Source organism: Lepisosteus platostomus, chromosome 7 (genome assembly GCF_059453375.1).
Source record: "Lepisosteus platostomus isolate fLepPlt1 chromosome 7, fLepPlt1.hap1, whole genome shotgun sequence".
NCBI lineage: Eukaryota > Metazoa > Chordata > Actinopteri > Semionotiformes > Lepisosteidae > Lepisosteus > Lepisosteus platostomus.
The window spans coordinates 32,755,482-32,783,033 of record NC_142617.1 but is presented as its reverse complement, the minus strand read 5'-3'; the positions used below and the strand labels follow the sequence as shown (position 1 = coordinate 32,783,033).

The 27,552-nt window shown below is 41.9% G+C and overlaps 1 protein-coding gene and 1 long non-coding RNA gene across 2 annotated transcripts; one reads left to right on the top strand and one right to left on the bottom strand.

Annotated features, from left to right (window-relative positions):
* The first annotated feature begins 385 nt into the window (after positions 1-385).
* Positions 386-23,859, top strand: spdef (SAM pointed domain containing ets transcription factor). Its single transcript, XM_088639876.1, has 6 exons — positions 386-914; positions 15,053-15,504; positions 17,998-18,195; positions 18,828-18,875; positions 19,576-19,716; positions 20,667-23,859. Exons 2-6 carry the CDS (start codon positions 15,054-15,056, stop codon positions 20,843-20,845), a joined length of 1,017 nt encoding a protein of 338 aa, XP_088496002.1. The 5' UTR covers positions 386-914; position 15,053; the 3' UTR covers positions 20,846-23,859.
* A 464-nt stretch (positions 23,860-24,323) lies between these two features.
* Positions 24,324-26,954, bottom strand: LOC148658545 (uncharacterized). The gene is made up of 3 exons (XR_015940097.1): positions 26,712-26,954; positions 25,948-26,045; positions 24,324-24,603 (listed from the first exon to the last, which is right to left on the bottom strand). It is a non-coding gene; the product is annotated as an uncharacterized LOC148658545 (long non-coding RNA).
* Between the last annotated feature and the right edge of the window lie 598 nt (positions 26,955-27,552).

Here is a 27,552-nt window from a genome sequence, read left to right as displayed (position 1 = left end):
TAATCTGAGAATGGTAATCGCGATTGTAATATGAAGCAGAAACGAGAAGGGGGGAATGGGAGAGATTAGCTCAGAAAAATAACCAAGCTGCAGCAGCAGTGCCCTTGTGAACCAGGGAGGAAACTTTCATCTGAGCCATCTATTCCCAGCAGCTTGTGAACTCATTTCTCAGCACACAGAGCCCTCCTCCCCTCACTCTCCCAGCCTGCAGCTGTGGCCAACAAAGGGTTAAATAATAAGAAGGAAACAAAAGTTTCGTTTCTTCCTTAAGGGGGAAAGAGAGCCCTCTCCGAGATATTTAAATACCTCCGACTGAGGTAGGCACACACACACTGTTTACTCAGGTAAATAAGGTCTCTCTATAAATACGAGCTGAGTCCATGGAGCAGGCATTGCTTCACTCTCAGGCACACTGGCCGATGGGAGACGGGGCTAGCCCGACTGGAACTCGCCCACCAGCCCGCCAGCTCGCCCACGCACTCACAGGCATGCCCCTTCTTAGACCTAACCTGTAGAGCTGCCTGCCTTTGCCTCGCACTCTGAAAGCACCCCCTGCTCCAGGCCAGGAGCTGCTCACAGTAAGCGGAGCACTGTAAGCTGTAAGAGGAAGCCGAATGTATATGACCCCCCCCCCCCAAACCAGGAGAAGACCGAACTGGGCCGTTGACGCGTTCTGATCCGTCCAGCACACCTGTTCCCCTCCCATCACCTGCGCGCGAGACCTCAGGCGCTCTCTGCTGTGCTTGGATGCTTTTTTTTTGAGACTCCGGGTAGAGGGCTGTCAGAGCAGTCAAGCCATTGACTGGACCATTTCTGGACTGGAGGCAAGAGCATCCCGTTTCTGCAAATTGAAAGAGACAGAGGACTTCAGCTCCCCAAGAGCGACTGATCTGCGAAGCTCTTCCCGTTGCATGGTAAGACAGAGCACTGTTTCTTTATACACAGTCTGTTTATAAGGGTGACATTACTAACATGCTTTACAAAACAAGATTAATTGGCCAAAAGTGTCAAAGTGATCAGGTTCACTTGGAAATGTGAGCACTTTAAGGGAATGAAATTTTATCCCTAATGACTTACTGGATGACCTAACTCTATGAGCAAACCAGTGAGCCTGCATTGCATTCACATGACTCCGGGACACAGGAGTTGAACACGTACTGTAAATGAGAAGAAACAAGTCTGTAACCAACTTTTCCGCTTTTCATTTTGAAAGTGTTTGAAACCAAGGACAAACATCCTACAGTACCTTTCTACTTTGCTCTAATAAGTTCCTGTTGAAGCAGGTGACACTGAAACACTAGAGGCTTCTTTTGAAAGAAAAATAGTAAGCATGGGGAAACCCATGAATAAGAAATGCAATTTCCCTCAGGGAATTATTTTTTTTAAATAATTTTCTCTAAACACACAAACATGTAAATTAGAATTCATTCCCACATTTTGCTTAGTATGTTTCATACCACTTTCTGAATATTTGTGCTGTTTATTGTCTCTTCCAATCCAACTGTGCACCATCTGTGAAGTTCGTGAATTTGAGAAGCGCTGTCTGAATTCTGAATTCTGTTTCACACATGTGGAATATGCACTCCTGTTGAGGGCATGGGAGGAAAGGTTTTGCTAAAAATCACAAACTATAACTGGGTCCTTTTGTACCTTTTGGTCAGGTTTTGCAAGACCATACAAACTGTATATAATAACTTGTCTTCACATTTTTATCAAGCTGAATTGAAAGGAATAATCTGTATGATTGAAACAATTAGGCTCTGTGATACAGTGACATTACACTATTTAAAGAAACGGCAGGTAGACTGAAAACCAACCCAGGAACATAGTTGCCATGCACAGTGTGGACTAGTGAATATCTTCTGTACTATGTTATATCACTACCGTACATTTACAATGACACTATGCCACTGTACACTTTTTTTTGTTTTTTTGTACTATGCAACTTTTTTTTACCATCATGAGTTTAAAATATGCCCTTATGTGCATTATATCATACTGTAAGTCTCTTAGCAGAAATGAACAAGTACTGTTTGATAACATGTGGATTGTTGCCAAAACATCCCTGTATCAGAATATCTTGGACTAAACCAAGTCTTTCTGCCCTAAACCTAATTTTGCATTGTGCTTATAATAAGAACTAATTTATTTATTATAATGGATCTGTAATGACAATGTCACAATGAGCACCACACACTATATTTTAGGCTTGATCTCAGTCATGTCTTTTCTTAATGTAGCAAAACCAAAAAACAGTTTTGTGACGTCTCAGTCTGAGCAAAATAGTTTCTTCTGTGGTTTTAACAGCGTGCCGCTGTGTAGTCCTCTACAGTTTTGAAAAGGTAGAGGACTACACAATTATATGGTTTAGTAACATATAATTTTGTGGTTTTTCTGCTTTCTCCAATAAAGCCTCTAGCCCTCCTAAATCTTTGTCTGGGAGCTGTCCTTCAAAGCTGAGTCAAAGCAGTTAAGCCAGTCCCTAATGCAACCTAGAACTGAAGGATTGCACTAATCACAAAGATTTAAAAACTCTTATCCTGCCCAAATGAGTGCCAATTTCACTTTGGAATCCAATTTAACTGAGAGATTATCCATCCATCAATCTTTCACCCTTCATATACAAGCCTAGACCTGGCTATATAAAGTTTGGAACTTCAGTTTATTGTCCTGTTAGATCCTAAATATATCCTATTATACATGCATCTTATTTTTTGATATTCTGATCAGGATAGAATTGCTACACATAGAGGTTGTTGAATACATACCAGTAGAGTATATCAGTCTTTTATAGAGTTTAATGTTTGCATGATTTACAGGAAAAACAAAAGCCTAAAAACAAATGTAATCATCTTCAGAACAATTGTTTCCCACTTCACCAAAAAGCAACTAGACCAGCAGAGGTGCAGCTCCAGGCAGAGATGAAACAAATCCAGAAAAGAGGAATAGATCATTTATCTGGTTAAATGCAGTTTAAGAATTGGACATTCTCTGGATATGTATCCACACTAGAGCCTTGCAAAGTATCCTGTTAAGTGTGTCACTGAATTCAATAAAAAGCTAAAGACTTTGAAATATTACATCTAAAAATATGTATACAGTTTTGTTATGGGGAATTAGGATTAAAGTTAGAAGTTATGAACTTGTGGTTCCACTTAACCACCTGAGAAGGGTGGTCAATTGAATATTTCATATTTTATTGGGTTAAGCCCACTTTCTGAGTTGCAACTGGATTTTGTTTGGAGACAGAAGGAAGTTGAGCTCATTTTGCTCTGCAGTAAGAAAGCCAGCCTGCTGGGGGTGCTTTGTGTGCAGAGGTTGATTCACCAGGGAGCCCAGCTCCTTGTGAATCGTCAGGTGTTCCTGATGGTCTTTCCAGCCAGAGGGTGGATCCCCCGGTCCCACAGTGCAGCTGTTTCCACACGTGTGTGTGCGTAACAGCTCGCAGGGCTCTTCCACCATCTGCAAACAGACCTTATCAGCCACCGCTGGGGAACTGACGTTTCGCGTCCAGTGACGCAGGCGAGAACAGGCGGAGGAGAGGAAGTTTTCTCCTGCAAAAAAAACATGTTGTATTTGAGTACAATTAAGGTTAAAGCCTTTGCAACAATGTGACACCTCATGATCACATCAAAGTGGGCATCATAAAGGCAGTGGCCTTGCATAAACAGACTTAAGTCTTTCCGCCTGAATTTCAATGTACCAAGTTGCTTTTGCATCACTTTGTGCTCTAGATCACAATTTCGAAGCATTTGAGAGTTTGCAAGTAATTCTTGAGAATGGCAATCAAGCCTTTGGGAGACTCGAGTACAGTGCTTTCATTAACATTACATTTGTTTTCTAGAAAATTCCTTAGCATATTTAAAAAATCGTTCTGTAATGTAGCCTAAAAACAGTGTTTTACAAAAGAACATAGGGTTCTAACAATCTGAGGAACTGACGTTGCATTTTCATTGCTGTGCCTTGTACAGTAACTGTTAAATAATGGAAAATGTAAAACAAGAAAGCACACTCAGATATCTACAGTATATATAGAATCTGCTACCTTAAATCATACACAGCATTGTCATTGCATACTCTTCATACGATGAAATATACCTATTTCACCATAAGCATGAACAATAATCAGTATGAGTATCATTAATCAGATATCAAAAAACATATCACACCTACTGTAAGAATCATTTTCATAAAAGGATATATAATTTTCTGGATAGAGACAGGTTCTTTAATGCAGAAAGATAAACTGACAACTGTAGTAAACAGTCCTAAACATTCAAGTCGTGACATTGCAATTGAAATTCTTAAAGCTTTTTGCACAGATTCCCAGTTTGAGAATTAAAAGTTTTTTTCTACAACAGATAACCAATGTTGCCCAGCTCCTCACTGAGTGGTCCAACTGCCTGTGCCTTAAATAAGTCAAAATCTTTTCACTTAAGAAATCTTCTGTTTTCCCAGTGTTTTTACTCTTCAAGTATGACACCTCCTCTCACCACACAATTACACCCCTAATGCGTTTTTCTGGCTTGAAGAGCAACTCGTAAGTAAGACGAATCTTCAGACCTGTTGTGCAGTGATGTGGTGTCAGTCCTGACATTGGTTAACAAGCTGTGTTTGAAGACTAGGTTTCTTGAAGACTAGAAAGACAGCACTGAAATTTCTTAAATTGAAACAATTATATAGTTCTTTTGTGAAGCCAAACCACTTTCATCAGAAAATCAATTTCTTCTGTTAAGGATAGTGGCAACCAGGGACCTGTCCCAGTAGATTACCTCACAAGCTGGGAGAGGTTTTTTTCCGCAGGGTACACACTCCCAAGAACAATTTGGACACGTCAATTAATCTATTGCGCATGGGTGGCGAGAGAGGAGCTGAAGATCTAGGGAGAACATGCAAAAATCCACACAGAAGGCACCCAAGTCTGGAATCAAACCCACGACTTGAGAGCTACAGTACGAGTCAGTAGTACTGACCGTCACACCCACGAGCAGCAATGACACGACCTGGTTCAGTCATCTCCAGGTGATATAAAACATCTCTGTAGCAATCAGCCACTAAAGCAGGGTTTTTGAAAACACAAATTGTCCTTCAACCTGTCTGAGCTGACTCCCTCATCAAAACTCCACAATGAAAGCATTTTTGTTTTGGAAAGTGTACGACCGATGTTGGTCTGATTCTGCAAGTTCGTTACAAATGTAAGTGGTTCATAGATAGTGAATAGTTTCCGTAGTGTTATATGAATCTTCTGCCACACAAGCATATGTTTAAAATTAATACCATCTTTAATTATTTTCTAAATGCAAGATTAAAATCTAAACCTGTTGAGCCAGAGTTACATGTCAAAGGTGGATCACATTAACCCTTCCTTGGTTGTAGGTCAAACTGTCACCTAACGGCAGCATACAACAGTTTTGTTAATAACACTCAATAATTTTTCCACTCATTCCGCCAGCTGTTGAGCCAGCCAGATTGAGCCACAGGGAATAGTTTCCAGGAGAAAAATCAGAAATGGACTCAAGCCCATTAGAATTTCCAAAGAGTTACTGGTTTTCAAAAGAATGTCAGTCTTTAATAAAAGTTCTACGTAAGATTTGTTTTGTGGAAAAAGTCTTTGACAATCTGGTCACAAAATTGCAGCCATTAAAAATATAATCTGAGCGTTGAAGTGTAGAATGCATTCAAAACAAAGGAAATTAGATTAGTTTATGGTTTCAAAATTCTGCATTAAATGTATAGGTAACTTTTAATCACATAGAAATAATTTGCCAATCTAATGTAGTATTCAATACAGTAAATTGTAACTATTATCAAACCATAGTCCTATATCACTTGGTGCAGGTGCAGTTGGCTGTATAAGTACAAAAACTTCACCCTGTCCAGACTGAGACTCGTGTCTATCACACATTCTTGTCTCCATGAATGCAAATTCTAACTGTGCTGATCCCTGTCAGCGTGAAAGAGCTCTTCGGCTCAAGGATACGATAGTAGTGTGTGCATTGCAAACCCATTGCCTTGTCAGAGGTTCAGAGCAGTAACCACTGCTCCACCTCAATGTGTTTTTAAAAATACATCTAATAGTCTGGGCAGCTCTTCTCTAGATCGCTCTCAGCATAGTCCAATCCTCAGTGAAGCCCATTTCTGAAGATGAGAGAAAAAGCCATTTGGAATCACTTCAACACAGGAAAAAGTAGGAAGAAAAAACAAAACGACTGCTAAGAACCTGAGAATTTGTCCAAGTGCAGAAAAAAAAAGATGCAGGAATCCTCACAGGCAGAAATGTGCCAACAGTGAGCGAGCATACTCTTTAAATAATACACTTTCCTGACAATGTGTGGAGCTGCTTTGCCACCACCTGGCTGTCCAGACACAGACGCACGTTTGGGGTCAAAATTTAACTGAGGTGCCAGTTGCTGGAGATATTTATCGCTGGGGAGCAAGCCCAGACTTGCAGGAACCTGAAAGACACGGACAAGCGCAGCCGCTTCTCTTGAATAAGAGGAGGAGGGGGTGAGAGTAGGACCCAGTTAATCCCACACTGCTATGACCATTGTGTGTGATGGTTCCAGTATCAGAATGGTCAAAACGAATACAAAGAATAAGTGTGATTTTTCCTGGAATTAATACTGTTACATTAGTATATCGTACCTCTTGTAGTATCTTGTATGAATTTAACGGTTAAAAAGTACCAGAAAGTATAATTACTGTATACCCTGACAGGAAGCTGCCAATTTACAGCAGTGCAAGTATTCATGATGGAATTCAACCACACTGAAACTATTACTGTGAGCAAACAGGTTTGTTAACAGAAAGCCAAAACTTAATCCTTGCGTTGACAGATTTACAAGATTTACAACTGAACGCATGGATAACACAAGACAGAAGATACACATTTTCAGAGATCAATAAAAAGAACAATTCCTTTCAGCTATGTTTCTTTTTTTGCTTTTTACTTGCTGTTTTATGTTGTCTAAGGATTTCCTCTAGTAACCGCGTTGTATTACTTGTTTTATTAACTAGTAGAGGCAGCAACATTTTCTGAGAAGACATTTTATACCTAGTGTGCACATAGGTGGCGTGCGGATTAGCAATACACAAGTTACTGAAACCCATCGGTGAAGTACTACATACTGAATATACCATATACCAATATGCTTCCTCATCTCAAATCCTTTTCCACATTTGTTTACTGAATAACTTCATATGTCATTGATATAACAATGATATAACCCCTTTTGCCATGGATGCACTGATAATATGGGATCAACAATTATATTCTTTTTCCTAACCTGGTTGTCTGGATAATATGAACACCTGCACACCAAAAACATGAACAAAACAGGACACTATGAGAAAAGTTTTATTCACATTGGCCCCAACCCTAACCTTATCCTCAACTCTAGATCTATGAACTCTGCTGTGACAAGATTCATATTTTATTCTTAATACATATTTACTTGATATGTTTTTTGAAACAATAGTCATGTGTTCTGATTGCTGAATAATAATATTCCAATTCATATACTGTAGCACCTTTAAACTTAATCAAAATCACATTCAAGTGAAGTGTGACTACTAATATAAACCTTGGCTGTATAAAACCTGGTTATATCTGTCCTCTAGACTAAAGGTATCCAACAACACTGGTCCTTTAAGAAACTCAGCAGTTGAAATGTTGTGTTTTTTTCTGCTTTTCAGTGTGGAATTAACCTTTACTTGTTCCTTTGCAGCCCACACTCACTGACATAGCTCCCTACTTGCACCTGATCTCTCAAAAGCCAGCTAGTTACTGGGTAGCTCATCTGCCTTAATAAAAAAAATGAACTGCCTTCTAGGACTGTCCAATCCATCAGTTCATTGCTGGGACAGCAGTAAGGAGGAGAGGTCAGGGCTGTGGACCTGTAACTGGATGACTGGAGCTTTAAATATACAGTGGGACACTGCTATTGCACCCTTGAGTAAGGTATTTCTGTAAAACACCCAGCTGTATAAATGGGCAAATCACTTTGAATAAAAGGGTCTGCTAAATAAATTGATTTTTGATGCCCAATGTGCATTCCTGATATAGAGTGTAGAGACTGCAGTGCAATGAAACAGAAACAGGCATGGCCAATGAGTACAACTCGTGCTCACGTCTCTGACTGTTTCTGCAGCCACGGCAGCATACTTCATTCTCAAATCGTCCAGCTCCATCGCCTACTCTAGCACACAGATGGATGGACATCCAGTTTTGGCCTTTTGACCTTTCTGTCAATGCTGTGACCCCTCCTGGACCTTTCCTTTACTTTCTGACTTATTGCGTCCAGGCATTGTACTCTGGTTTAATCCCCGAAAACCAGGAGTGGGAAGATTTCAGTATTTATTCAGCCACATTAAATTCTCTTCTCTGTTTTTCAAGCCCACTTCCTTGTCATTTGTTCTTTTATCATGGTCTGCAATTACAATTTGACCTTTCCTTCCCATAACAGCCTGCTCCTCTTCTAAGCTTTTATTTCTCATTCATACCTTTAGGCCTTGTTGTGTTCTGAAGGCCGGAGCACTGATAATGTTCAGCTTATCGTTTTGCGGCCTGATTTTAAAGCGCGGCTCAGTTACGCATTTCTGTCTGTGATGAAAAACAGCTGGAACAATACCAGCACACCTTTCCAAATCTCCACCCTCTGATTCAAACAAAACTATATATTTTTGTGTTTCAAGTTCCTAACACTCCGAACTGAAGTATCCATATCGCTTCATGTCACAAAACTATAGTTTACAATTCTCTTTTTAGTATTTCTGCCTACTTCTGAGTATTGTCGGACAGACCAAAGCATTTCTTAACTACTGGATGCAAAAGGTTGTACATAGTACAGTAGGTCTCTGTCAAGCAGCTGGTTCAAAAACTGTTTAATAAAGACTAAAGATTATTTCTTTCCTGAGATCATTTTCTCTTTGTCAGAAAAAACAGCCCTGGCTGCTGCCCAATTAAAACAATCCTCAGTCACTATGTAGGCTTTGGGAATGGGACAGAGTATGAAGCAAAATCTGACTCGATGAGGTTTGCCTTTCACATGCCTGCCTGCTGTGTTCTAGGACCAGAATGCACTGCTTCGACAAGATCCAGAAAAACTGCTAACAATATTTTCCAAGGCAGCTGTCCATATTGATAGCAATACTCATTGATAAACCTCCAAGAAATTTTAGCTTTCCAGGACCTATGCTAATATTTTTATATATATTATTTATTCTGACATTCAAAGACCCTCAATCATATTTTCAATTCCATAACCTGATTTGGAATGCCTGAACGGTCATCCTGAATCCAGCTGGCATCCAGTGTGTCAACTGTCCAGTCCTGCCACTGTTGACAGACGTGAAACGAATAGTCCTTAACTTTTCCCCCAGCGTACACTGGGAAAAACAATCGGCTGGAGGCAAGGCCTGGGAAGCAGTGGAACAGTAGTGGAACACACAGAGGCTTCGGGAAACCATAGGAAAAGAAAAGAAAAAAAGAAAGAATTCCCAGGCACCTTCAGGTGAACAATTATAAAGCAAACCTCAGTGCCACGACCTCTTTTCACACATTGGAAATGCAGTAACAGAAATGAGATTCAAATTCAGGGTCAATCATAAGTCCCCAGACCAATTGTAAAAATGTTTGATAGTAAAAGGGGATCACTGGTGGGGCAAAGCACAGCTCTCCCAGGTGGTGAAGGGCTGCGAGGCCAGCTTTGCCCCATCTCTGGCACTCCCTGGCTGCTGTAGGTAATTAGAATCAATATTCCTGCCATCTCCTTCCAAGGCCTGCAGTTCCCCCCTGAGGCTTATCTCACTTGTGAGTCTAGTGTTTTCAAGGGTCTTGGCTAAAGCATGAATACCGCAATAGTGCACAGGTGTTTTGGTGCAGCATTTCGAAACGGGCATAACTGTTTCTTCACTTTCCATCTCAATACACACAACAGCAGCACAGTTCACCCCTGTGAGAAGTATTGTGACTTGAAAAAAAAATAATCCTGAAAACTTCTCTGTCAACACTGCGAAGGGCACATGGAGCTCCACGCAGGTCCAATGCAAACAGCCCCACCCCATTGTACACACAAGCTAAGTCCAAAATCAAGAGTAAAAAAACGTATTTTAGAAATAGGAGGAGTAAAAGAGGTGGTGGGGGTGCTCTGTACCACACATATCTCTTTCCAGGCTTGTAATTGTTTGCATAGAAAGTGACTAGGGAGGAAAGGTGTGTGTCGGTGTGGGAGATGTTAAACAAGGTTGTGAAGTGAGCCGGGCTGCTCAGGAGTCAAGTTCACTCGCTTTCTGACCTCCTGCTGGAAGGTAAAAGTGAGAGGGACTTACACAGCCAGTGTGGGCCTAGATCTAGTATACTGCAGTGCTAGGCTCTGCTGGACACCTGTGGGGTGAGCTTGCTGATGAAAGGCTGGGGAGGGAAGAGGTCTGTGGTCCTAACTATAACTGCTCTTTCCCAGGCAGGGCGGTTGTGGGCCAGTAAGGAAGGCTCTCCCTTTTCTTGCAGAATGCGCACCCCCATTTTCACACACCCATTTCTGTCAGAACCCACATCCCCATTTCCATTCCCTCCATTTCTGCAGATTCCATGAGACCAAGGGGGTTGAACTACAGTATATCCTATAAGAACGTGCTGCTCAGCTTCCGTCTCTGGCCCCTTGTTCAAAGGAGGACCACTGAGATCCAGTGCGTCAGCTGCAGAGCTAGGGTTTGAACTCCAGGTCCGCACATAGTGAGCCCTCAGTCCTAACCACTGGACTGCACTGTGTCCATATAGCTCTGTACACACACTGTCCTGCAAATCCAGCCGGTGCTGTAATGAAACTCACAGGGCTGTCTCTGAGACAGTGCTCACAAAGTCAGCTTCAGGTGCTTTGTAGTGTTTTCAATTGACTGTTCCAGCCCCTTTCTTAACCAGCCCTGTTTGAAAAAATGGAGACATAGAGCATGAATCAATGTCTCTAAAGGGCCTCAATACATTTTATTTCAAGAAAACTGTGGATTATCTTTAGATCTAAACAACACATAGTTTAGCCAACTGAAAAAATAAGAATAAACAATTCAATTTATATAGCTCTTTTTTATTCCAAAAGACCCCAAAGGGATTTATATATATAATATACAATATATATATATAAATAAATATAAATATATACATATTTATATATTTATATATATTATATATATAACCACCCATATGCATCAACCCTTGAAGCAATAGCCTGGGTGAGGTACAGCAGCTCCACGACATAGAGGAGGGTGAGGAGAGAGAAACAGTTTCATCAGCTGTAATAAAAGGAACTTAAGGGAGACCAGACTGTTCAGGCTTAGAGAGTAGTTTAGCTAGGACACTGGAGTTGACTCCTCTACTCTTATGAACAGTGTCAGGGGATGTAATGATCAAGTACTTTGCACCACGGTTTTCTTCATCTGAAGAAAAGTATCACCTACTGTATAGGACAATGTCCTCGGTCATCATAAAGGGTCAGTCTAGAAATTCTAGTCCACAGAAGAGAGAGCTAGAATATAATGCCAAATTAATGACTCTAAACAAAACTAATGAGACTTCAGCTGTAAGCCTGAAAGATCTATCATTCCATAATGAACCTGATAGGAAGGGGTCTTAACTGTCAAAGCGTACAAAGCGTACATGAAAGTTCTGTTAAAATTGACTTTAAATTGCATGGCATGATTTTCAAATTGAAGACTGAGAAGTCCACACAGTGGTTAAAAAATGGGCCTGGCCAGTAGGATTCAGTTTCCCAGGCAGGCTATCTGTATGAGCTTTGGATCCTATTTGAAAGATCTGAGGCTGATTCCCAAGGAAATGGACCAAACCCTAATTCCCTGAAATGAATATTGGAAGTTCTTAACCAAACTCATTTACAGATCAGTCAAGGGCTTAATCCTTTCCCTGGAGAGCCTAAGATTCTTTTTTTCCACTCATTCTTCCCCTCAGAAGAAAGAAAACAACTACATTTGCTGGCCTAATGGGCTTAACACAAGCTGTCGCAAGACAGACAGGGCACATGGCGTGCATGCTGGGATTGCTGTGCCCTGCGGGCTGCCTCCTGGTAAATAGAAAAGAGCAGGTCTGAGACCTTCTGATGGGGGGGAGGGATGAAAGGAGAAATTGACAGGGAGAGCAAGGAAGGAACTTAGATGAGCAAGGAGCTTCTTCAGAAGGGATAGCTTTGTCTTCCCTGGGGTTACCTCCGGGAGTGGCTTCAGAGTTTCTTTCAGTGCCAACTCACATGGGCTGCAAGGTGATTGGAACCCTGCCAACCTGCTCACTTGTGCAAAAATAAACAGAACAACAAGAACTGTTTAAAATCAGGCCCTGACTATCGCGTTCTCTTGTCCAGATGCTGGGGAAAAGATTTTTCCACTCTGCTGTCATGTTGCATGAAGTCTTGTACAGTATGTCTCAAGCAGTCCTAGGAACGGGGACAAGGCCGGAGAGAAAACATAATAATTTTAAGAATTTGTGCTCTGTATTGAAAGCGGGAGAGATGGATGTGTAAAACCCAACACTCTTATTGTAAAAACTGAAACAATGCACAATTCTTTGCAAGGCGTGAATGTAAGATACAGGGATTGATATTTTGTTAGATGTAGTTATTTTTGTGACAGTTTGGGCTACAATTGTTTTCGTAGCCCAAACGGATATATTGTAGAGCTGAACTGATTTCAATTTCAAAGCTGGCTTTCCAAATTCCAAGTTTTCTAACTTCGACAATTATTCTTCACAAGCAACATAAAAAAATATTCTAAACTCAAAAGTGGGAATTGGGCATTTGACAGCTCATATTTGAATATTACTGTGAAAATATGCATCTCAATCTTTACATACTTCTTAATATACAGTGTGTCTGCGCTGAAAGGTTGTCTAAGCATGGCCCAGCCTGAGGGCCAAGATTCAGCGTAGACTTCTTAAAGTGCCTTCAAACAACTTTCTCTTAGGATAAAACAATCTAAAACCTAAAATACCTCCACATGCTCACCTGTTTTTTCCTGGGCAAAAGGCAGTTCAGGCTGTAGAATCTCTCCTCTCTACTGGCCTCAATAAAGGCGGAAAATGAGAGAGATTAACAGCTTGCGGTGTAGCCTGAGACTCAAAGCCAGGCCCACCTGCAGAGGATGCTTAACCAACCAGTGTGCGCAAAAGAAATGTCTTATTTTTCCGAACTGAGGTTGGAAGTAATGAAGCTCTCACTCTAGCACTGCGAGAAACAAAAACAGCCGCTAATAAAGTGCTGGTCTGGCCTGTGAGGACTCCTTCAGGAAGAAGAGAAATTGCTATGGTACCTGCAGTTGACCACAGCTGCTCCCTTCCCTAACAAAGCCGATGTATCTGGCAGCCTAGAGTAGCCGAGGGAAAGGAATGACATCGCTGTCAGGTCTCATTTTCAAAGCGTCCTGCCCAAGAAGTAGAAACGGATTTGGCCTTTTTGTTTGGTTTTATTAAGAAAACCGACTCCAGCCGTCTGGAAAGCTCACAGACAGCAGGGTCAGGGACAAGAAAAAAGTGTGAAACCTGGACGTAACTGCAGCCCAGGGCTGGACGGGGCTCCCTCAGCCCCACGTTGAGGCCTGTAGGCAAGTGGTGACCCGCAAGTAAATGATTCAGTCAAATCCCTTTAACTCCATTACTTATGAGAAAAACCCAGTGACTTCCTTGAAATACTTTTTTTTGCTCATCTCTCATTGTTTTGGACTGAGACCGAAATAAAAACCCACCCCCCTGGAAAACAGTGCCAATAAAAAGATGCAGAGATCAGGCTTGCCCTTATCATCTACACCAGGAGTAAAGCGAATACAGAGCTCACAAAACCCAGCTGTTTCAAAACTTGAAAAATCAGTGAATGTCTACTTACTAATGGTCTGTTGCGATTGAACTGGATGCAAACGTCTTGAAAGACGTTTATTCCAAAAGAGGTAAAGATAGTTTTCTTTTCCAAAAGTCTTTGACAACCATAACACTGTTCAGCAAATTTACTTTTAGCAGGTCGAAGAAAAATCTTTCAATGACACAGTTTTATGCAGGGTGGTATTTTACGAAGTTCTTGAGCATATTTGTAAAAGGTGTCAGAGGATTTTGTAATGTGGTTACTAATTTATGGATTAAAAATCTTAATGATGAGTATTTAAAGGTTTTCCAGATAAGCTGATTCGCATTTCTTCTGTGAGCTTTACTTTAATCCTTTTTTGAATGCTTGTTTTACCATATTAGCCTTTGAATAAATAGAAATCGAATTTGCTTTACCATTTACGCACTTGGAGCACTCAATGAGCAGCACCTTTGCTTTAATATTTCCGATGTTTACATATTCCAGTATGGATCCATTTCGATTCATGCAGTACACGAAACGGGCAGAAAACCTCTGCTCAAACTGTAATCCGTATTAGTAGGATTCAATAGGTGAATTAACTGAAAGACGTTACGATGTGTAAGTCAATATTGATTTAAGAACTTAGTCATGAAATCTCTTTGACTTCAGTACTTGTATTAAATTAGCTGGCATGAGAGAATTTTTGTATTTTTTGTTCTGTTTTAAGAGTTCATACAGCGTAAGAATGATGAAAGCTGTCGTTTAGACAAGCTTTAAGCCTGGTAAATCCCATCTCATTTTCCTAAGATAACACACTAACCTCCTCTTCCGAGATCAGGAGGCGACTTGTCCATTTTGAAAGAGAAAGAGCAGCCGTTTAAAGTGCAGCACAATAAAGAAATGGTAACGCTGACCAAATAGTGGATTTCTATATTCTTGTACAAACTGTGCCCTGTGTGTTTACTGAAAAAACATTTAGTAATCTTCCTAATTGGTCCAGAACCCAGTCTACTGTACATGAAGTTTCTGTTCTGGTATTTGGGAGTATTGAATACAATAGTACTGCCTGGTTTGGAATAGAAATAAAGTTTCAGGCTTCCCCTACCTGTAGGAAACAACAATTGTCCTTTGCTACCAGGCTTACTGTATGTCTGGATCACTGCCTTCTTAGGAGAGCAGTGGAGCCTCTTTCCCTAATGGTCAGTTCTGAATCCCTGCAGCATGGCAGAGACCATGGGGACTTCAGATGCCGGTCTGACCACGAGCACCCTGCATCCCAGCCGAGCCGGCTTCACGGAGAGCTCCCTGACCATCCTGGAGCGGGAGGACCACGAGCTGAAAACCTGGGACCTGGAGGACACCAAGCCTCCCCGCGACCTGCTGTGTCCCGAGCGCAGCCTGTCGGGAGTCTACTTCTCCTGCTTCGACATGCTCTTCACCGAGGACTCGGCCTGGCTGCTCAAGGTCCCCGAGGGAGCCCACGTCGGCCCCAGGCCGGACGCCCGGAAGGAGCCCGAGCAATGCCCCGTCATCGACAGCCCGGGCCTGGGCGTGTCCCCCGAGCTGGACTGCCAGATGGAGGAGCGCTCCCTGGAGCAGGTGCAGAGCATGGTGGTGGGAGAGGTCCTGAAGGACATCGAGACGGCCTGCAAGCTGCTCAACATCACTCCTGGTGAGTGACCAATCTGTCACGGAGGCCTCGTCCAGCAGAAAGAAACAACAGATAAAGATCACTTTATTAGCCCAATACAATTTCTTGTATTAGGAATTTGTCTTTTCACATACCCCAACTTGTTCTCCATGAGACACACAGACAGGGAGAGAAGCTTGGGGTCGGAGTGCAGGGTCAGCCATTTATAAGGCGCCCCTGGAGCAGTTGGGGTTAAGGTCCTACTCAGGGGCCCAACGGAGTAGGATTCCTCTGCCGGCCCCAGGATTTGAACCGGCAACCTTCTAACCACAGGCGCAGATCCTTAGCCACAGAGCCACCGCTCCACACTGCCAGATTCTCGCAGTCAATCACAGTCAAACTCCAATTGGAATCTGGGACTTCTGCACTGCCGATCTAGGCAGTAGCTGAAATGTTTTGGCGTCCCCAGCTGGGCAACGTTGTGTTAGCATCATTTTTAGATTTCTTAGTGCAGAGAATTCTCCCGACCAAGCAGCAATGCAACCTCTTACAAAACGTGCACTAAAGTAAAAGACAGTGCAGTACTTTGCAACATTCTTATAGGTGTTTTATATATTAAACAAAGGCCTATCTAAAATAGACAGCAGCACTTTGAAAGTAAAAATGCTTTGGCAATTTTTGCATTAATTTAACTGATCTGTTAGTATAAGGTTATGTCAGATTAAGGTAACTAGTAAAAAATATACACCTGGTTTGGATGCCTGTGCCAGCCTACAAGATAACAGAAAAGAAAGCCATCCCCTGGCTGTATCTAGGACTAGAACACAATCTTCCATAAGAACCGAAGGATAACTGTTACTGACGGATAACTGTACAAAGTACAATGCAAAGTGCATTCTTGAACGCTTGGTTGAAACTCATAATCCTCCTTAATTCATGGCTGCATTGTAACTAATTGCAATTGCACCCAATTCCAGTTCTCACTGAAGCTCAGACAAGTAACACATACAGTATTAATCCCTGCTTTGTTTTTCAGCAAACCTGGATTTTCCCAAGCTCCCGTTGTTACACTATTCTTCCATCCTGTAAAAAAAAACATTATTTAAGTCACCTCACTTAAAGGCTGCTGTGCCGCCATGGGAATCTGACTTTTCCAAAAGTCTGAGGGCGTGCCAAGTCTTAATGTTTGCCTTCTAAAATGCACAAAATTCTCCACAAAAAATTTTCCCGTGCTCCAAAAACGCATGGTTAAATGTAACAGTGCAAACACTGAGGACGGGGTGTTTCTGAGGCCACACTTTGGCCATTTGTTTGCCTTTTCCATGTTTTTTGTACAGCTCTGATGACGTCCAGCTAAGCCCCCTTCACAGGCAGTCAGGTGCAGCGCTGTATTTTATGGGCAGTGAACATCAGAATGGGGCAGATCACTCCACCCTGTGCAAATCTCTCTGTTGACTTTCACATGTGTTCACACCGGGTTGCAAAATGCCCTGGAACAGGTCTCCCAGAGAAATGTGAATAAGCTACATCAGATTCATCATTACAATAACACTCCCTGTGCACAGCAGTTTGATCAACATTAGACTTTGTAGAGCTATAAGGTTATGTTCCTGACAAAGCACAACAGAAACGTGCTATAGTCTACTTAATATGATATTTAATAATATGGCACAATTAATAATATAACATTTAATGTAACATCATGTGTGGGCCTGTGTGAATAAAATCAAGGCAAAATAAAACTTTATGTAACTCCATTACCTGATACAGGCTCATAAAAATAGGCTCACCACTACTACTACTGCGAATTCTACAACAGAAAGATAATGGGCACTGAAATTATCTGCACTTTGGTAATTGAAACAAAGGTGTTTGCGTCTGAATAAGAGTTGATCAGGGGTTCCAGTCTTGGTCCTGGACCTGCTGGTTTTCATTCCATCTGGGTTTAATTACCTGATGGAAGCCTTAATTCAACTACCAAGCTCTTGGAAAACATTTTTTTCTAAATGGTTTGAGATTTTGTTAATCATAAGCTGCAATAGGGCAGCATGGTGGAGGAGAGGTTAGTACTGCTGTCTTGCAGCTCTGGGGCCCTGGGTTCAATTCTAAACCTGCGGAGCTATCTGCGTGTGGTTTGTATGTTGTCCCTCGTTTCATGTGCGTGTCTGTGTTTGTGTTGGTCTGTACTGTGATGGACTGGTGTCCCGATCAGGGTGTAGCTCTGGCTCTGCTACAACCCTGAATTGGATGAAAAACGGATGAAATGCAATAGTTAAAAGGTGAAGTTTGATATGTTTAAGAGCTAAAAACACAGTTCAAATGAACCCTGTTGAAGCCTGTTAATGGTTCAATTGTGTAACTGAGAGCTTGGCCAGAACCAAAACCAGCAGCCGTGTATTAGAGCACTGTGTGCAGAGTTTTTGTATATACTGCACTGCACATTTTTGAGAAGTTTAGTTGTATTATTTACAAAAAAAAATAAAAGGATCCGAAAGGAACCTGCCTCATGAAGATGGCTGGCTGTGCTCTCCGCAGACCCCATGGAGTGGAACCCGGGGAACGTCCAGAAGTGGGTGCTGTGGACGGAGCACCTGTACCGGCTGCCCCAGGTGGGGAAGGCCTTCCACGAGCTGAACGGGAAGGACCTGTGCACCATGAGCGAGGAGGAGTTCCGACAGAGGTCTCCGCTGTGTGGGGACGTGCTGTACGCCCACCTGGACATCTGGAAGTCAGGTACGCCTGGGCCTGGACCACACTGAGGCTGGGTGGCGGTGGGAGAGGAGGCGTTATGTCATAATTTAGCTGTCTGCCACGCAGGATGAACTGGGAATCCCAAGACGGCCGATCACGCTTTTCTATGGCAACGTACAACAATGTCACATGGCACATGGCCTAATTCTCAGACGAGCATGTTATTCTCCCCTAACCCTCACCAGCCTGAAAAAATTACATTTAAAACACTGACACTTTGCATGTACATCTGATGCCCTGCTATCAGAATTTACTCTTGCGTGACGTCTTACTGAGCAGCAGTCGCTGGACAATATTCAAGACAAAGTCATTGGTGCTAACTCCTGAAAGTGCAAAGAATAGATCTTTTAATTCTGAAGTATTAAACGCACCCCTTCACACATTCACTTATACGGAAAAAAAGTGTTGCATTTGCACATATACTGTAGTTTCTGATCAGGCAGAGAGGTTTGGGGTTGATACTTCATCAGAGAGGCATTATTTCTTCATTAGCTTTGTTCATTTTTATGCAGCAGGATGCAATTCACCTCACTGTGGACTGTGTCCCGCTGTGCGCTGTGATCTACATGACCTTGTCATCCCTGACCACTTTCTGTTCTTGCCTCCTCCTACAGCCGCATGGATGAAGGAAGAATGTTCTCCCCGAGACAGCAAATTTTCTGGTAAATTCCACCGTCCTTTCCAGCTCTTTCTTCTTCCACAAACCTTCCACAAAACGGAAACAGATCCCACTGAAGCTCTGTGCCCCCAGTAACTCAAGAAGGACTGCAAACGGCCAGAAGGCCTTTTACCCATCCAGCTAATTAGGGGTTTAGTAGCAAATTTATCCAGGTAACTCATCCAGCCATTTCCTGGGAGTAGTTACCGCTTTTGATCTACTGTGAGCTGAAGATCTGAGTCAAGAGTTCTGTGACTCAGACAGGTGTGGAAATTGCATGGGCGAGGCACCAGTTGTCTGTAGCTACAGTATACCAATATTATACCAATATTATTATGTTTTTTTTAAATAAATGATTTCCCACAACTGGTCAACAAAGGAATAACCAGAAGCAAAAGAAGCTGAAACTAAGAAGGAAATAGAAATAAAATGGGTGAATTTTCATTTTATTCATTTCATTTGCTGTAGGCATAATACCAAAAACGAATATATTAAGATTAGAAAATGTATTCATTAGATGCTGCTTTAAATACTGTCTTAAATAATCTATAATATTAAAACTAACAACAAAGTGGGGGGGACAGACAGTCAAAAACGTTTTTTTAGAACAGAAACAATGAAACTCTAGAGGTCTGGCATTTTGGCTGAATTGAGAGATTGCTTCCATTGTAACTCACCCTTGGTCTCTGGTCTCTGGTTTCCAGGAAGTGATGACATTTGGTCGGCAACGGAGGCGGACTCTTCCTGTTCAGGACAGCCAATCCACTTGTGGCAGTTCTTGAAGGAGCTGCTGCTGAAGCCACACAGTTATGGCCGTTGTATCCGCTGGCTCAATAAGGAGAAAGGTGAGGGTCAGGCAGAGGATGGAACTTCCTGTACACTGGCTTTAGCCAGATCAAGTTGTATTGTTTGCTCAAACCAAGCTCTATAATTCCAGTTCCCTGTCCCCCATCTGTACATAAACTAATGGTTTTCTGAGATCCTAAACAGAACTGAAAACAAGGTCAATTAGCACATTTTTAGTCCAATTAAGGATTCAATTATGTCACAGAGCTTGACTGGTGTCCAAACCAGCAGATAATGTGCTTATTAGGACAAATAATAGATAGTCCATGTCATTTGATCTTTTCCAGCATCCCTCTACTTTCCCTTCTAATCTCTTTGCAAATCTTTGTTATAACTCATAATTTACACTTCAGGGCATTTTCTACACACTTCCAGTTACTAAAATCAATACATGATCTTCCGCTGCTGGTTCAGTGGAACTAAGCCCTAGCTAAGTATTTGCAGATGTTACTGGACTGAAGTCTTGCAATGGCTCAGACTATAAGAATGAAGGTTGTCTGTCCTAACTGGCACCTAGCCCTGCTGCACTGCCATCTTGTTCTGACCCAGCTCCACACTGACACACCAATGACATTGGTCATCACTGAATATACCACTGTAAGAACGTCTGAGATGAGAGCAGGCAGTCAATCCTACCAGAGCTTGTCTGCTTCCTGTACATCTGTACATGAGGTCAAGGCTGTGTATCTCGGGTCCTAAAGATCAACGGTCCCATAGGCTTCCTTTGTAACTTCAGATGGTCAGTGAATACAGACCAAAATCCAAATTCACCTGAGCTGATTAAGCAAACAATACTTCACTCATGCAGAACTGAGCTGGAGCAGGCTACCTTTAGAAAGTGTGTCACAAAGATCACAGTGTGAAGAGAAACTGCAAGGCTGCAGAGTTTGCTGCAACCTATCCTTTGCGTGCACTTTCTGAGGCCTAATTGGTGGATTATATTTTTCAGGGATTTTCAAAATTGAGGATTCAGCTCACGTGGCGCGGCTCTGGGGCATTCGGAAGAACCGCCCAGCCATGAACTATGACAAACTGAGCCGCTCCATTCGCCAGTACTACAAGAAGGGCATCATCCGCAAGCCAGATATCTCCCAGAGACTGGTGTACCAGTTTGTCCACCCGGTATGAACCGCAAGGGCCCGAGAGAAGGAGCCAGCAGGCGGCGGGCACCTGACTGAGCCTCGCCTCGCTGGCCACTCTCTCCTGCCGAACTGTTCTGTTGCCGATACTGAGGGACGCAGGCTTCCGAAATTGAAGGTGATGTGCTGAACGAATCCCTATTCCGCCCGTGCCATTGTGAACTGCTGTAAGGATGAAGTTTGTCGCCTCCTCTCAGATGAAGACTGGCCTTGCACCAGAGGATTGAAGAACATGAGATGAGACATGAAGGAAACCCCGAAGACAGAGGGGGAAAACTCAGTGGCTTCATCTGTCTTCAAGTGCCTTTGCATTCGCGCATTCTGCCTGCTCTTTCATATTTAACTTCTTTTCGAGGAACTAATTTGTTTGTAGCCGGTATAGTAAGTCAAGAGATTTTCAGACTCAGATGTTTATGGGAAGGGGGGGGGGGAGCTTTTTTCTTGTGGTTTACAGAACCATACAGGGCTCTGTAAAGAAAAATAGACTTTGTTTTGAGGGAGCGATTCACCATTCTTGATGTTTTTTTAAAGACCCTCGAGTTCTGTGCACTGAGATTATTTCGTGGGGGAACTTCAATGGCAAGCATCTGAAAATTGGTGTTAGAGCCAGTCAGCTTTTCCCGACTAGACAAATGGAAACCTAAAATCTTGTATCCACAGCACTGCCAGCAATAGCCTAAAAGTGGGCAAGTCAAATAGCTGACCTACCAATTAATTCCATTTGTGGATTGGGCACAAACAGCTCATTAGGAGATGGGAATTCTTTCACCTTTCCATTACCAGAAAGCTACGTATCCCTGGCAAGTGTCATGATAACTTTGGGCCAGTCCTGGAAACACAGGGCGCAGGGCAGGACTATACCCAGGACAGGTTAGAAACACTAATAAATTTAGCCAGCACGTCTTTGGAAGCTGGGCAGAAACCAGAGCACCCACAGAAAACCTGTAGAAAAACAGGGATAACATGCAACGTGCAAACTCCACACAGAAAGCAAACCAGTCAGAAATTGAACCCATGAAGGTTCAAGATTAGCTAGTAAAATGCAAAACGCATATTTAAAACATGGCACATGGACCAAAAATCACATGGCCTCACTATGTCAGCAGAACTGAACAAAGAGCAGGAATGGCCACTCCAGTTCAGTAGGCCTCACAGGTTGTACTCAATTAGCCACTTGTTAAAACTTGATAAATTGATGATTTGACTTCTTATCCCAATAATTATTTCAATGAAGCCATTAGGGTCAGAGATGAAACAGAAATTAGAGGGTGCAGTAGCAGGAAGGACTGGTATTGACATGTAGTATAATTTTGGAAAAAGCACCATGATGCACAGAGTTAGTGGTGAAGACAAATTGTGGAACAGGGTCTACAAATTTCAAGACTTGAAAGGAACCTTAAAGCTTTCCTTGACAGTTTGAAAACGTGCATCAGCCATCTCATGGTAACCATGTTTTTTTTTTAAAGATTTAAAAAGGTAGCGTTCGCGCAACAATTGAGACACTGGCTTATCTGTCCTAGGGTTGGGGACTGAACTTTTAATTTTCCCCATTTAAAGCCGATATGATTTCACAGAGCAAACTTTGACCAGCTCACACCTTATACAAATGTGAAAACGAAACCCACTGCATGTCTCCTGCCTTCACAGAGATGACTGTTTTCAGGGCATTTCAACAGTCTTTATCACATGGTTCCCAGACAGAAAAAAAGACCAAACTTTTTGACTGACTCGGCCTCTATCGGCGGATGGTGGGTGGGGGTTTTTTGGAAATAGAACTCTTTGTTTAATAGAAGTGATCTTTATCATCGACATTTTAGTCAGTGTCAAACTTTATCGCTAGGATCAGTAGTTTGCACCCTGTTTTTTTTTTAATTATTTTTCTCTTGTTGTGCTTGAGTCTAGCTGCTATGCTACAACAAGGCTGTGAGAGATTGGCTTTCTGCCCAGAAATGTAAACACCTTTTAACCTCTGTCATTAGAAAGTAAACTCTCAAAACTTCCTGCCTCACACATCTGATGGGAACTTTCCTTGGTTCAGTGATTATACCTGTGTTTGGGAAACCTGTGTACTCCAAAGGTATTCACAAATACTGTTTTTTCTACCTTTTCTATTTATTTTGTACTACACGTGATTATTACAAAGCAATCTTTTGGCACTCACCTTTATTTTCACTTAAACCCCGTCTTGTGAGCTGCAGGCCATTTCCTATAATTGAGAACACCAGCACCATGCTCAAAAAATACAGGGATAATTTTAAATTGGAACACATCACCAAACATCTTTGATTAAAATGTTAGTCGTTCAGATGTATGTAACTTAAGAAAATAAGGATCTGAAGGTAACCAAGGTTCAGTTCACATTGTTTGGCTGTTCTTCACCTGTGTGAGTCTCATGTCGATGCTCTAACAATGACAAATTGTCTCAGCATAGTCTAATTTATTTCCCCTAAACGGCACAGATGGTGTTCCTTAAACAGGACTCTAAGGCAAGGCAAAAGTGTTTCCAGATTATCTCAATGAAAAGACACCGTACACAATCACAACAGGACAACTGGATACCCGTAGGTCATAACATCTCTCACATAGTTTGGGTTTCCAAGGAAACACCACTTGGCCCTCTTGCTATGGGTTCTGACCAGCTTTCCACAGATCTCGCCTGAAATCATTTGTTGTTCAATATCCTTACCTTTTTGTGTGTAAGCAGGAGTAATATACCCATTTTTGGGGACTTGAGATAATTTGGGAGGAGATGACCTGCTGTCCAATTACCCCCCCCCACCTCCATAATTTCAAAATTATGGATTTTCTGCCTTTACTTCAGAATACGTTCTATATTTTTGAGAATTTTTCTGGATACTTTTTTTTCCAGAGTTTGACTTCTCATTTCAAGATTTGTCTTTTTTTTTTTACAAAAGAAAAGTTATACTGTAAAAACCATGAAGGATTTTAATTGTATTTCTGGAAGAAAAAAATATTTTGAATGAAGGTCTGCTGCCTAAGTAACCTCTGTGTCTTGTGTTTGTCACTCAATAAACTGACCCAGCCATTACACAGAACAATCCACTGAGAATTAACTGCTAACTTATTAGCACCCTCAAAAGTAGTAATGCTTTGTATTTTTACTTTGCATCCATGTAACATATTCAGAAGCCATGTCTACCACACATAAAACTAACTTATCAAGAGTGCAGGGGCCTGCCAATGAACAATGCTTGGCTTATTATAAGAGTCTAGGACTCACACAGATATCAAAACGGGCACTTCACAACTTACATTAATTAAATATCTTCTTCACTGCTTGCTAGAATGAACGAATGTTTAACACAGAGGTGAAACCAGTTAGAAATGGTTATATGGGAGACTGTCATACAACATGCATGTATATTTTGTAAGTCTGCAATATACAGTAAAGTCTTGACAGGTGTCAGTGCAGAGAACCTTTGCAATTAGCCTAGTTTACATATAACTAAGTCCATCCCTATACTGTTGCATAATGTACTACAGTATATAGTATGCATGGTTAAAAGACATACGGTATGTAACTTTCCCTTATGATAATTAAAATAATAATGCATTTGGTTTGATTAAATTAAAATAACATTGGTCAACTAAAACAAACAACAGTATTCACAAACTTCATGTAATGAGTTATAACAAACAACATGAATCCCTCCTCAGTGTCCAGTGGCTGCCTGCACTTTCTCTGCCTTACCAGCTGTCTCCCTGTTCCATGAGTGGCATGCCCCACTGTAATGAAAAGGGCAATAAAACTGTCAGCGAGGCTGTAAAGTCATCTCCAGCCTGTCATTACCCACACTGCCCGGAGCGTTTGTTATAATATAATAACAGGACTACACTGAGATGGAGATGCTGGGTAGTGGGTACTTGGGCAGGTGGCAGGGAGACTCACTCACTAGCTAGATGCCTCTGTGATATGGAGATATCCATAGCCTGTAGCTAAGCGTTGATTACATACTTGAAGGTCTGGATGACAGTGGCAGGGGCTGTAAGAGAGATGGGCTTATTGAGTCTAACATTGACCCATGCACCTATAATCATAATTTCTCTGTCCAAAGTGACTATAATCATCATCATCATCATCACCTACACAGAATTAGAGTAAGTACAAAAGAAACCATACTGGCCTCACGTGACAGAGTGATTTAACTAGTCTGCTTTTATGCCATAAGGTTGATGCAGTTTCTCTTTAAACTGCAATGACCCATGAGCAAGGGATGGTGGAAGGAGTCCCAAAATATTAAAAATATGAAATCATCCCACTTTCTCCAAGTCTCATTGCGTATTCAGAACACAGAGGTGTAAATCAATAGGCTGTACAACCTCACTACCTATATTTATGAAGTTTTTGACAGTTATGAAGTATACCGGCAGTTCTTTACTGCCTCTGGCAAATACAGTCCTGGTCGATCTGTCTGCAGGCTTTCTGGGTCTCTTTAAAGCAGAAGCACTTGAAGAGCTGGGAGAAATTAGTAAATTGGTCCAATTAAGCAAATAATGCCCTGGTTTGGCTTCTTACAAGTCCAGGTGACTGAGGCCCTGGGGATACAGGATTGGGGGGGGGTCCCTGATGTACACATGGACTGAGCCAGTGACAGGAGGGACGTTGCCCCCCTCTGAAATCAAAGAAGTGTCAGACTCTGCCACAGCAGGAGACTGGTCTTCCAGCACAACGGAACTATCTGCTATCTAGGGAGCAGCGCTGTGGGTGTTCCGAGCCTGCGAGAGACCAGTACTGAATCCCAGCAGGAGCAGGGAGAGCTCCTCTTGTCACATTGAGGAGGACCAGCTCCACAAGCACACAAACACGTGGAACAGAGGTTCAAGGTCCTTTTCTGTACAAAAGGACTTTTGAGTTCAAAACTGAGGTGAAGGAGCCTGCAAGATGGCATTATCATACACAAATACTATATAACATCCATCCATGTTCTAAATTGTTTTATCCAATTCAGGGACACAGCGTGACCAGAGTCCATCCAGTAAGCAATAGGCACAAGGCATGACACACCCTGGACAGGACGCCAGTCCATCGCAAGGCAATCAATACATAACACTGTATATACTGTACTGTACCTTTGGGGCATGGTACCCAGTCCTGGAGACCTCCAAATACTACTCCTAGCCTGCTAGTTTTTGTTCCTGGACAGCTCTCTCAGTCACATGCTTGAACCCTAAATTTATTTAATAACAGGATTAATTTGACATGTTTGACTGTATTTAGTCATGAACATTTTAGTGGTGGTACTTTTCAGTGGCTGCACTTCAAAAATAAAATAAAATCCAAAACGTTTGAAGAGATAAGAGATTGCAAATGTCCCAATTAAGCAAGCTACTGTATTGAGGCTTCCATTAGTTAATTAAACTAATGTGAAATACAAATCTGCAGGTGTGAGAACCACTGTAATATTCTATGGTGAAAGAGGTGAAATTTAACACAGTCCTCATTAATTCATATACATCTTTTAGAGGTAAACCTCTCTAAACAAGTACAGTATAATTGTGTAAGTATAATAGCTGCGGTGCGAGTTTAACTTTAGGACTGTGTGTTCTTTGGTCACTCCAGTAATACTGTACCAAGTGGGATTGAAAAAGGACTTCGTTTATTAATGTAGAGATTATCAGAATCAAATATTAGCGCAGTAATTATTTAACGTTCTGTATTCGATAATGAAAAGATTACTGAGTTTCTTTTAGGTAAAACAAAACGACGCAACAAAGAGGGTTTTGTTTTACCTAAACGTTTAGAAATAAACATACTATTTGTAGACTAAATAATAATAAAATGCATAGCAACTGTACCAAATATTCTATTTATTTTGATGAACTGTGTCGCGTACCTGGGAAAGGGCGAACTGCACTTGGGCGGACATACGGAGGGTGCGGGATTCCTATGGGCATGTTACGTTAAGTCGTACAATTTCCTTACTTTCCGTCCGACAGTTTACCATCTTAACAGACCAACACTGCCCTCTACTTGAGGAACACTGTAAGTGCAACCTCCATCGCAGGGCAGACGCACGAAAACGCACACACTTACACTAGGTCAGTTTTCCTAGAAGAAATATTAACCTACCAGTATGTCTTTGGAATGTGGTAGGAAACCCACATGTAAACAGAGAAAACAGACAAAAGCCACACAGAGGCAGCAATGCAAAAAACTCTGCCACCCTCATAAAGTTTTGGCCCACAAATTCTATATAGCATTTGGACGTGTGGGGTTAGTCCAAACGGGTTCATTATCTCAATGTTCACCTGACTTTCTGTGCTGCGCAGAGAGTGTTCTGATGCCATCATGCTGGAAAACAATAAAATACAGGCCAGTCAATAACGGTACCTCTGTGAGGAGAAACACAAATGGCTGTACCTGAATCTTCAAATGATGACACTACACAAAACATTGAGAGATCCTCCCTCCTCAACAAAGGTCAAAATCATTAAACTGCTAAGCCTTATACAGCCAGAGAGCCGTGAGCTTTATCCACATTTAAGAAATGTAGAATGATGATATAACATGTATTGCTCTGACCAGCTGAGGTGAACCCGGGTGCAAGGTGGAGTGAGCAGCCAGATGGCAGTAGTAAGTACAATCAGGATTGTTGGTTGCCATGGGTGACAGGACACATGTCCTAGAGTGAGTATGACAGATGAGCTTCAAATTCTCAGTTAACCTGAACGAGG